The following is an 11573-nucleotide window of genomic DNA, read 5'->3' on the forward strand; positions in this document are numbered from 1 at the left end:
TTTTTTTTTTTTTTTTTTTTTTTTTTTTTTTTTGTTATGTTTTCGGGTTCCAAAAGGATTGATCTAAACACTCCGTTATTCTTTAAATTTCATCTTAATTTTAGAAGTTTCTTTTAGTTTCATATGCTAGTAAATGTGTTTACTTATGTTGTCTTTATTTGTTTGTACAGCCACTTGGAAACCTGAAGTGGATGAATTTAAGTAACTCGAGAAACCTAAGGGAGCTACCTGATCTCTCAACTGCCACTACACTTAAAGATTTAAATCTCTCAAGCCTTGTGGAGATTCCCTTCTCTATTGGAAACACAACTAATCTCCAGAAACTGAATCTTAGACTGTGCACTAGCTTAGTGGAGCTACCCTCCTCTATAAGAAGCCTTCATAAATTGCAAGATTTAACATTACGAGGATGCTCAAAGCTAAAGGTGCTTCCTACCAACATCAACTTGAAATCCCTCGATATATAGACTTGATCTCGCTGATTGCCTATTGATGAAAACATTTCCTGAGATCTCTACAAACATTGAGCGTCTCAATCTCACGAGAACTGCAATAAAAGAAGTGCCGCCGAGGATCAAGTCATGGTCTCGTCTTTGTAACTTGTCATTGTCATACCATGAAAACCTCAAGGAATTCCCACATGCTCTGGACACCATCACACTGTTGTCTTCAAACGATACTGAAATGCAAGAGCTTCCTTTGTGGGTCAAGAAAATATCTCGTCTTGAGACACTTCTACTAGATGGATGCAAGAAGCTGGAAACAATCCCACAACATTCGGATTCTTTATCAAACATAGGGGTAATAAATTGCGACTCACTAGAGAGGCTTGATTGCTCCTTTCACTGTCATCCAAAGATGTTTATCGGTTTTGTTAACTGCTTGAAGCTGAATAAAGAAGCGACAGAACTCATCCAGACTAGTAGTAGTACTTGTTCGATCTTACCCGGAAGACAAAGTGCCTTCAAAATTCACTTACCGAGCTAATACCGGAAGTTCAGTGGTGGTGATTTTGAATCAAAGGCCTCTCTCTAAAACCTTGAGATTCAAGGCTTGCGTCTTGTTGGTTAATAAAGATGGCAAGAAAAAGGAGGTCAATGGCAGGTCAGTGTATCTTATCGTATTATGGACAAACAAAAATTGGGCGTTGTTGTTCCATGGAGACTTGCTCATGGCTTTGGTCTGCCTCCCATTTTAGCGGAGCATTTGTTCACCTTTGAATTTGAAGCTAATGTGACGTCCAACGAGCTTTTCTTTGAGTTTGATGTCAATGTTAACCAAACGGTGATAAAAGACTGTGGAGTACTCCAACTCTAAGCCCCTTCCCTTTTTTTTGGAGAAAAACAACTCAAGACGGGTATCTGTTGGGCATAGAGCTTGGTGGAATAAGTGAGAGATTTTTGACTTCATCCAGAACGGCCATAATAACATCTGCAGATACACAAACAGGGGAGCTTGGAGCCAAAGCTAGCACATACATTTGAGACGAGCTCTGAGTGGATCTGCAAAGGTTACTCTGTTCTGATCCTCATGGGCCACATTATAGGGTCATGTGGAAACGTCTGTTCATCTCTATCTTGTTGCGCTGAAATAATGTCCTTTTGTATTAAGTTAAGCTTTGTAATTTCACTCATTTAATCACTATCTCTATGGGACAAAGAAAAGAAAGAAAATAAGGTCAGAAATAGTTTCCTGGTTAACAAGTAATCTCAATTAGTGTATGAAATTTTCATTCATCAAATTAGAAAAAATATCAAGAGATCGAGAAGGCAAATAGAATTTGCCAGAGCTGGTTTTAAGTTAGTTCAATCCTTTTACTTGTTCCCCTTAATCCCTATCTGTACTTGTCAAAATTGAGAATCTCGATCAATACCATTAGTCCTCATCTTGACTATGTATTTCTTTTTTATAAAAAACCTTGACTATGCTCCATCTTCCAAAATCTTATAAATACGTACGACATGTATACACCTACATCATATAAAGAAGAAAAAAGAAGGTTTTACACCTAATCGATACACCTATTTAGCATTTATCCTTATATAAACAAGTTTCTTAAGTGAAGTTTAGTTTATTTATGTTCGACTTGTGGCTAAATAATTTTATGCGTCTTAACCCTCGTATTTCATTGTCTAAACGTCTGCAGTTTTGGTAGGACATTGGTCATCGCTCCATTTTCACCGAAGAAAATATGATTAAAATTTAGGCAACGTAACCAGGCATCATATAGGTATCCACTGCATCATATATGTAAACAAGTTGTGATTTTATAAGTGAAGTTTTATTTAATTTTTGTTTGACTTGTGGGCTAAATATTAAGCGTCTTACCATTGTTTATCGATCAATTTTCGGCCTTTTCAATAGAACTAAAAGTCTAAAACCAAAAGGGAGACTAGTTCGAAGTGGATAATAATATAATGGAAAACTCGAACAAGAGAAGATGAGAAACAATTCGTTAGAAATTAAAAGTGTAGGGACTCGTTAAAAGTTCTTTTGTGACAATCTCAATAAAAGCATTTTTCAGCAGATGCAATAAACAAAACAAACTAGCCTTTCCATTTTTACTTCTGCCAATTGCTTTCTGAAAAGCTCTGAGATATTGATCTTCTCTCAATCATAGTCCATGGATTCTTCTTTTTACTTTGGTTTTTGTGCTGCTTCAATAACCTTCTTCATGCTTTTGGGGACAATATTTTTCATGTTTTTTGGAAACTTTAAATCCAATCAAAAAAAACAGAACAATAGTTGCTTCTTCTCCTTCTTCTTTTTTATCTCTTGCATCTACTCCATCTTCCTTGTCACAAGATAGGAAATACCATGTCTTCGTGAGCTTCCACGGGTTTGATGTTCGAAAAACCTTTCTAACTTACATCCTAAAAGAGTTTAATGGAAAGGGAATCGATCCATTTATTGATAATGATATCGGTAGGAGCAAGTCAATCGGTCCCGAGCTCATAAAAGCTATCAGAGGATCGAAGATTGCGATCATTTTGTTCTCAAGGAACTGCGCTTCTTCTTCGTGGTGCCTAAACGAGTTGGTGGAGATCATGAAGTGTAGAGAAAAGTTGGGTCAAACAGTGATGCCCATTTTCTACGAGGTTAATCCAACAGACATAAAAAAGCAGATTGGAGATTTTGGGAAGGTCTTCAAAAAAACTTGTAAAGGTAAAACAAAAGAAGAGATTAAAAGATGGATAGAAGCTTTGGAAGGTGTGGCAACAATTGCTGGCGAGCATTCGCGTAACTGGTTTGCCCTCATAATTAATATTTTTACAAACACATCAAACCATATCTATATATATAAAGTGCAGTTTTCTCACTTTTGGTGTTGCCACGTCAGCGTCTTTTTCTGTTTAATGAGACCTAATTTTTGAAAGTTACCCAATATCCTTTTCCTTTTATTTTTGGGTCTAATCTTTTAAAAGCCCAATTTATTTTGTTTGCCTTGGAAGTCTCCCTCACTACTACGAACCTCCATTCCGCCGTTCTCCGATTTGTGACCTCAACCTCTCTCCCCTTCTAAATTAAGTGTCGCCACTCCTCCACACCCTTTCACTGCCTCTCATGTCTTTCATCTCCATAGTAACGGTTTCGTGTACAATGGCCATTCATGCCATTCAATGATCTCTCTTTTAATTCAACACCCACTACTCTTTCTTCCATTGCTGTAAGTTTCAATCCTATATAATATTGTCGCTTACAATTTCATGCTTCTAAGATTATACTTTGTCTCTTACTTTACTTTTGAATAACATGGATTCCAATCGTTTCATTGGCAAATCTCAAAGCTGGTCTCTTCACCAACAGATCATCGGAAGGATGTTTCGTCACTGGTCTGCTCGTAACGTAAAAAAAGGCGGCCAACTCATGGGCGTTAATTTCCTACTCATTGATGAGTACTCATTGATGAGAAGGTATTAACCATCTTAATTTTCCTTAGTTTATGTCGGTGTATGTTGTTGTCTAAGTTTCTTTACAAGCTTACAGTTTTGGTTTAGATTAATTAGTTTTGATGAAATGAAATTGAGCTTCTTAATGGCTTGTTATTATGTTGAATTTGTGGGGCAGGAAATGGATCATTCATCGAATAGATTTGGCAATAATGGAGTGGAATCGATTTTACCGAATTACAAGCTTGGTAAAACTCTTGGAATTGGATCTTTTGGGAAGGTGAAAATAGCTGAGCATGTTGTCACTGGCCACAAGGTTGCTATTAAAATCCTCAATCGCCGTAAGATCAAGAACATGGAAATGGAAGAGAAAGGTATACAAAATGTACTGTTAGGTTGTTGTTGCTTGAGAGGTTTCTTTGACAAAATGGGTTGCCTTTGATAATTTAATCTCTCTTCCTATTGCATGAGAGAGGCTATGTATATTTGAGGAATTAAACGGTTTCATCTGTTCAACAACCGATATACGACAAAGAAGAAAAAACACAACTACAAGACACAGACTATTTCCCAAAAGGACAAATACATTGGCAAATCAATAAAACCCAATTTAGACCCAAAACACCACTACATTTAAAGGCCTAAACAGATATTGGGCCCAATCAATGTAACACAAAAAAAAAATATATTTTTTTTTCCACGAAACAAAATATATATATAAACACCGAATGTAACTAAATTAAAAATTTTATAAAAAATTACTAACTTACAAACTTTGTAACACAATCACAAAAAAAAAATTGACAAACATTCTCACACATTTCATTTAATACGTATTCTAAAAAAAACAAGGAAGTACAACCACATATATAAAAATACAAAAAAAAACAAGCAATCAAGCCGATAAGAGGTAAAAAAAACAATTACATCCAGAAATCAACTTATACATCACAATATACAAATATGCAATTTAAATAACTGAAAACAAAACCAAATTTTAAAATAAACATAACTAATATAAAATAAAAATGTAAAACTACACACTAGATTGTACTTAATGCAAAAAAAAAAGCAAGAAAAAAGCCAAAATCACCTTTTTTTAGAAAAAAAACCAAAAAATTTCAACCAAGATATAAAGAGAAAAATAACAAAACACATTAAAAATATCCACAAAAAAACACATATCACACCCTAATCAAACTCCCGCGCGAAGCACAGACCAATTACTAGACAATGACAAAATGAAAAATAATAATAAATTAATCACAACTAACAACTACAGCAAAGCAACAACTTTAAGTACACAATGTTAACTTCTCATCATAATTATTTGAATAAACATTAAAAAATACACACAAGATGATGTCAAAACCTATTTTTTTTTAAAATATCCAACAAACAACATAAGCACCAAAATCAAATACAAAAACAAACATAAAGATGAAAATTAATATACAAAAAAAACCCGAAATACACCTTAATCTAACTCCAGCGCGTAGTGCGGGTCAATTGCTAGTATAACTATAATTGTAGCTTTAAAGAATACCATAGAAATTTATTATTTGGATGTGTGAGTATTTTTCATGACTAATTAACGAATGTAAATTTATCTTTCTATTTGTAGGGATAATGAAGCGGCCATGATTGAAAAAATTGCCACTGATGTTTCAAACATGTTGAATAGTTCCACGCCATCAAGAGATTTTGACGGCTTCATTGAGACGGGAGCTCATATGAAAGAAATGGAATCGTTGTTATGCCTAGACTCTAATGAAGTAAGGGTGATTGCGATTTGGGGTCCGGCTGGGATTGGGAAGACCACCATTGCCAGAGCCATATTTAACAAGTTTTCCAACAGTTTTCAATTGAGTGTCTTTATGGAGAATATCAAAGACCTATATGCAAGACCAGTGATTTCAGATGAGTATAGTGCAAAGTTGCACTTACAAAAGCAATTTATGTCCCAATTAATCAACCAAAAGGATATCAAGATTCCTCATTTAGGAGTTGTACATGATAGGTTAAATGACAAGAAAGTGCTTATTGTTCTTGATGACGTTGATCAGTCAATACAACTAGATGCTATCGCAAAAGAAACTCAATGGTTCGGTCATGGAAGTCGGATTATCATCACGACACAAGACCAAAAACTTTTGGAGGCACATGGCATCAACCTTATGTACAAGGTGGAGTTTCCATCAACATATGATGCTTGTCAAATCTTTTGTTTGTATGCTTTTGGTCAAAAGTTCCCTAAAGATGGTTTCGAGGAGCTTGCATGGCAAGTTACAGTACGTTTAGGTGAACTACCATTGGGACTGAGAGTGATGGGCTCCTATTTTCGGGGAATGTCTAAGGAAGAGTGGATAAGTTCACTACCAATGTTAAAGACACACCTTGATGCCAATATTAAAAGCGTTTTAAAGTTCAGTTACGATGCTTTATGTGATGACGATAAAGATCTATTTCTTCATATAGCTTGCATTTTTAACTATCATTCTATTGAGAAAGTGGAAGGGTATCTTGCGCATAAATTCTCGGACGTGAGAAATAGACTTCATTTTTTAGCTAAGAAATCTCTCATATCTATTGAAATGAGTGACATATATATTGACGATGGATGGATAAAGATGCATAATCTACTAGTACAACTAGGAAGAGAAATATAAACTGTTGTCAAAAAAAAACTAGGAAGAGAAATAGTCCGTCACCCGCCTGGGCATCAATCTATTCATGAGCCTTGGAAGCATCAAATGTTGGTTGATGCTAGAGATATTTGTGAAGTAGTCTCTGATAACACGGTTAGTATTATAATTATTATTCTGCTTTCTGACTCTCTAAAAATTAAATTCGTTTGATAGCTAAACATCCCATTTTCTCCATTTTTTTTGTGTTGGTCTTTTTGCAGGGTACTAGTAGTGTTATAGGCATAAATTTCTATCCATCCAAGGTGTCTGATGAAATGAATATAAGCGAGAGAGCGTTTGAAGGAATCTCTAATCTTAAATTCTTAAGATTCAGTGGTCCATATGGTGACCAAAGCGATAAGTCGTGCTTACCGCAAAGTTTGAATTATCTATCTCGAAAACTTAGATTACTAGAGTGGAACTTGTTTCCGCTGACATGTCTGCCTTTTAATTTTTGTACGACGTACCTCGTTGATCTACAAATGCGAGACAGCAAAGTTCATAAATTGTGGGAAGGAGATCAGGTACGAAAATGTTATTATGTTTCTCGTCAAGTTAAGTGATCTCAACATTCAATATATTCTCCTCTCATCTTAGTTTGTTTGTATAGTTGCTTGGAAACCTCAAGTGGATAAATTTGAGATGGTCAAAAAACCTAAGTGAGTTACCTGATCTTTCAACTGCCACTAAACTTCAAGAATTAATCCTCACTAAATGCTCAAGTTTGGTGGAAAGGCCACTGATATCCAGAAATTGTATCTTGGACTGTGCACTAGCTTGGTGGAGCTTCCATCCTCTATTGGAAACCTTCAAAAGTTGCAAGAGTTACATTTGCAAGGATGCTCAAAGCTAGCGGTTCTTCCTATCAACATAAACTTGGAATCTCTGGATAAACTTAATCTCTCTGATTGCTTAGTCATAAAAAGTTTTCCAGAGATCTCCACAAATATTAAGGATCTCAAGCTCATGAGAACTGCAATCAAAGAAGTGCCTACGTCGATCAAGTCATGGTCTCATCTTCAAGAGTTGGAATGTCATACAACGAAAACCTTCTGGGATTCCCGTATGCTCTTGATATCATCACAAAGCTGCACTTTAAAGATACAGAAACACAAGAAATTCCTTCGTGGGTCAATAAAATACCTCGTCTTAAGACACTTATACTAGAGGGATACAAGAAGCTGGTAGCACTCCCACAGCTTCCAAGTTCTGTATTACACCTAAGGGTCGAAAATGGCAAGTCATTGGAAAAACTTGGTTTTTCCTTTCACAATCATCCGAAGAAATATCTCAAGTTTATTAACCGTTTGAAGCTGAATGAAGAAGCAAGAGAACTCATCCAGACTAGTAATACATGTGCGCTCATACCGAGTAGAAAAGTGCCTGCAAACTTCACTTATCGAGGAAATACTGGAAGTTTCGTGATGGTAAGTTTGAATCAAAGGCCTCTTTCCACAACCTTGAGATTTTTAAGGCTTGCGTGTTGTTGGTTAATTATAATAATGAGACGGAGAAGGAAATATTGGCATATTATGACATCATGGACAAACATAAATCTGGCAGTGTTGCTCCTGCATACAGCTGTATTGTGCCTCCCTTCTTAACAGAGCATTTGCTCACCTTTGAACTTGAAGCGGAAGTTACCTCCAACGAGCTTTTGTTTAAGCTTCACCTTGACAGTGACGAAGTGGGGATAAAGGAATGTGGAGTACTCCAACTCTAAGTCCCTTCATGTTATGGAGATGAACAACTCACGACTTTTGGTTGGGACCTTCAGAGAATAAACAAACACTGCCTAACCAAAACAACTCCTCCTAAGGGACCACAACAAAAAAACTCACCCCAATCTCCACACCAACTTTTTTTAAGCCTAGTATTTGAATGTGAAAGAGTAGGCTTACCTCAACAGCATCAATGCACTTCGGACCTCCACTTCCTCTCCATGATTCTTCTTCAATGGCGGACCAGGAGTCAGGCGAAATCAAAATGGAAGCCCCAATTATTCCAACGGGGATTGTATCGGGCGCTGGCTTAATGGGATGGAACCGTGGTTGCAAAAGTCGTTAGAAAATGTGATTCGTGGAAGGAAAATATGAAGATTATGTAAAGGAGAGGGATTGGTTAGCGTTATGTACAAATGTTTGGTTTATTACATTCGATTTTCTGAACCATGTAATGTAACTTAACATTTCTAGAGAGTTTCTCTTTTTAATTTTAAAATTGACTTCATTTGCAGAACAAGCATACGGAATGAAAAAAAAATTCCAGGGACCAGGTTGAACAAACTATCAACAAACTAAATCAACCTCAACATTTTTCTCATCTAACAAAGAAATTAGAAATTAATTTAGCTGCCTAGAAGAAAAAAAAAGGGAAGCATCGACACAAGTTCTCCATTATAGTTTAGACAAACCAAACAGCCAATTCAAAAGAACATCGGCACCTTTCTCCCATGAACAATCTAGCATAATGTCATGAGCAACTCCTTCAATACAGACTGGTTCAACATCATAAAACCGCCCGGTTTCCTTTAGTCCTTCATCGTCCTGAAAAACAATAACTCACTCTGCTTTTAATACATGTACCAAGACTAAAACTTTCTGATTTAATTAGCCGTTAGCACAAGGACAAATAAATTATAGTTCTCACCACTATGAAATCATCTTTAGCACCTAAAACAAGAACTTTTGTCGAATTCTCCACTGGTTTAGGCACTGGAAGTGATGCGTTTAGCTTCCTCAGATCAAACAGCGGCATCCGTGAACTCTTTGTCATAAGATCCTGGTAACTGAATCGAGAAAAGAGAGAGAGAGAGAGAGAGAGAGAGAGAGAGAGAGAGAGAGAATTCGTTTAGATCACTGAAACTTGATTTTAGTTCAAGGTGACTACTGAGCTTATTTACAGATATACCGCTTCACTAGTTGATCATCCATGGCTTCAGAGAAGAATGTTTCCCGACAAAGAGGAATAGATTTCTGAAAACCTTTAGCAGCTAAACTGAGAGTAACCTGCAACAACAACATAACCAAAAACAAACATTGTTGAACAAATACAACATGACACTGAGATCATCCTTACAAACTCAAAGACAGGAAAAAGAGTTTAAACCTTAAACGCAGCTACGGGTTTAGAGAAGAGATAACGTAGCACTAATCCGCTGAACAAGAAACAGAATCCCAAAAGTTACATAACAAGCTAAACGAGAAAGAAGTTCACTGATATAGGAAAGAGCCAATAATGATTTGACAAGTTAGTTACCTATTACCCGAAGGTGGAACTGAGCAAACCAATACAGCCCCTGAAAGTTCTGGAAATGCATTTTCTGCTCCTACAATCCAAAAAACAAACTCAGTAGTTATTGTATATGTTCACTGATCCCAAAAAAAACGCAACTCATTTCTCTGAATCTACACCTTACCTACTGACTGTTTGTTTACAATATTTGCCAAGTAATATTGAACAATGAGTCCTCCAAACGAATGACCAATAAGCACAGGTGGTGAAGAACCAAGATTTGATTCTATAAAATCCGCAATATCACTTGCGTGCGTCTACTACACAACCAAGTTAAAACACTTTTAAGAATCTTTCTGAATCAAGTTATTATCCAATATACACAATGCACATTGCAAGTTTCAAGTACCTGAAGTGTTCCAGCAACTGTTCCCAAAGGTTCATCACTTTCACCCTATTACATTCAAAGGATAACAAAATCACAAATCACTCTATTCTAATCCAAAGTTTGAAACTTTATGTTCCTGATAGTAAAATTAGATACTAGGGATATCAAACATGAGCATAAAAATCAAAACTTTCATGGTTGAGAATTTACCTGACCTAATAAGCTAACAGCATAAGAATCAAACCCAGAAGAAGAGAAGAAAGGTAACCAATGTTCAGCCCAAGACCAAGCTGCGTGGTAGCTTCCATGTACAAACACCAATGGTGGATTGTCTCCTTCGGATTTGCTTCTCCTCTGTTCAATTACCTCCATTTTTAGACCAGAGGGAAGCTTGTGGAAAAGACGTTTTTGTCCCCTTTTCAGCTCGTATGGAACTATCGTTTTAGAGGAATTGGTGAGAGCCGCCATGGGCTTCATCTTCATTTTGAGCGAGGAAAGGCATGGGAACAAGGGAAGAGAACAAGACGCCATTTGCGTGAAGTTTCGTCGAGCTGTTGTTGATCAGAAGAGTAGGGAGAGCATTAAAATCGTCACTGCAGTTTTTTTTTGTCTAACGTTTTTTACTGTTTTACCCTTTTTAATATCTGTGCAAATTGCAATTTAAAAATACCAACCTTTTTTTTTTGTGGTAATTTCTGATTTTTGATTTTATAGTTTTTAACAATTAAACAATAATTGTAAAATAATTAAACATAAAAAAAAACATGTACATCTACTAAATTTTAACTTCCAGTACACTATAAGACAATTTTTTATAATAACTATTGAGAAAAATTGTATGTTGTATTTTTTTGTGTTTGTTTTAATAAATATATTTTGATTAATATTTAGGTTTTATAATTTTAGATGGATTGTATTTGGTATTAATTTATATATGTTTTGACTAATATTTAGATTCTATGATTTACTGCGTTATTGTCATGTACTGCTATATTTTATTTATTTATATAGTTGTACGCTATTTTATAACAGTTTAATTTTATGATATAGTTGTGTGTATGCTACCGATCGGATCTGACAAATTCGTTAAAAAAATACATAAATATTACAGTACTAAAAACATCAAGACCTTGGGTTTCTTTAAATTTAAGCCACTTTTAATGGGCTTGAAGAAGGCCCAATACGAAAATTACGTCTCCTCTCTTTCTCTCTCTCCGATCTGAATAGATCGCTCGACTTGATGAGCTTCGGGACCTCCTCCTCTAGTGTTCCTCGACGAAGAAGACGATACTTCTTCTTCCATCATCACAGCTACACGCGAATTCGTCTTCAGTTACATCAATTTTTTAAAAGATTCTGAGTTCGAAATTGTAG

At 35.8% G+C, this 11573-nt stretch overlaps 1 protein-coding gene and 2 pseudogenes across 1 annotated transcript; 2 read left to right on the plus strand and 1 right to left on the minus strand.

Annotated features, from left to right (window-relative positions):
• LOC109127336 overlaps positions 1-1317 on the plus strand; it is a 7423-nt pseudogene extending 6106 nt beyond the window's left edge.
• On the plus strand, positions 2452-8300 carry LOC109127184 (annotated as a pseudogene).
• LOC104724184 lies at positions 8852-10782 on the minus strand. Its single transcript, XM_010442631.2, has 8 exons — positions 10410-10782; positions 10221-10265; positions 9996-10128; positions 9836-9905; positions 9686-9734; positions 9488-9585; positions 9227-9365; positions 8852-9123 (listed from the first exon to the last, which is right to left on the minus strand). Exons 1-8 carry the CDS (start codon positions 10728-10730, stop codon positions 8974-8976), a joined length of 1005 nt encoding a protein of 334 aa, XP_010440933.1. The 5' UTR covers positions 10731-10782; the 3' UTR covers positions 8852-8973.

The sequence above is a fragment of the Camelina sativa genome, chromosome 11 (assembly GCF_000633955.1).
Source record: "Camelina sativa cultivar DH55 chromosome 11, Cs, whole genome shotgun sequence".
NCBI lineage: Eukaryota > Viridiplantae > Streptophyta > Magnoliopsida > Brassicales > Brassicaceae > Camelina > Camelina sativa.

Bases quoted from the DNA above. Each gene is read 5' to 3' on its own strand.
- LOC104724184 (XM_010442631.2), bottom strand. From the start codon at position 10,730: ATGGCGTCTTGTTCTCTTCCCTTGTTCCCATGCCTTTCCTCGCTCAAA. The intron at 9,906-9,995 runs GTAAGGTGTAGA...TTTGGATTGTAG, and splicing joins TGTAAACAAACAGTCAGTAG to GAGCAGAAAATGCATTTCCA. The intron at 9,124-9,226 runs GTGAGAACTATA...ATTGTTTTTCAG, and splicing joins CTAAAGATGATTTCATAGTG to GACGATGAAGGACTAAAGGA.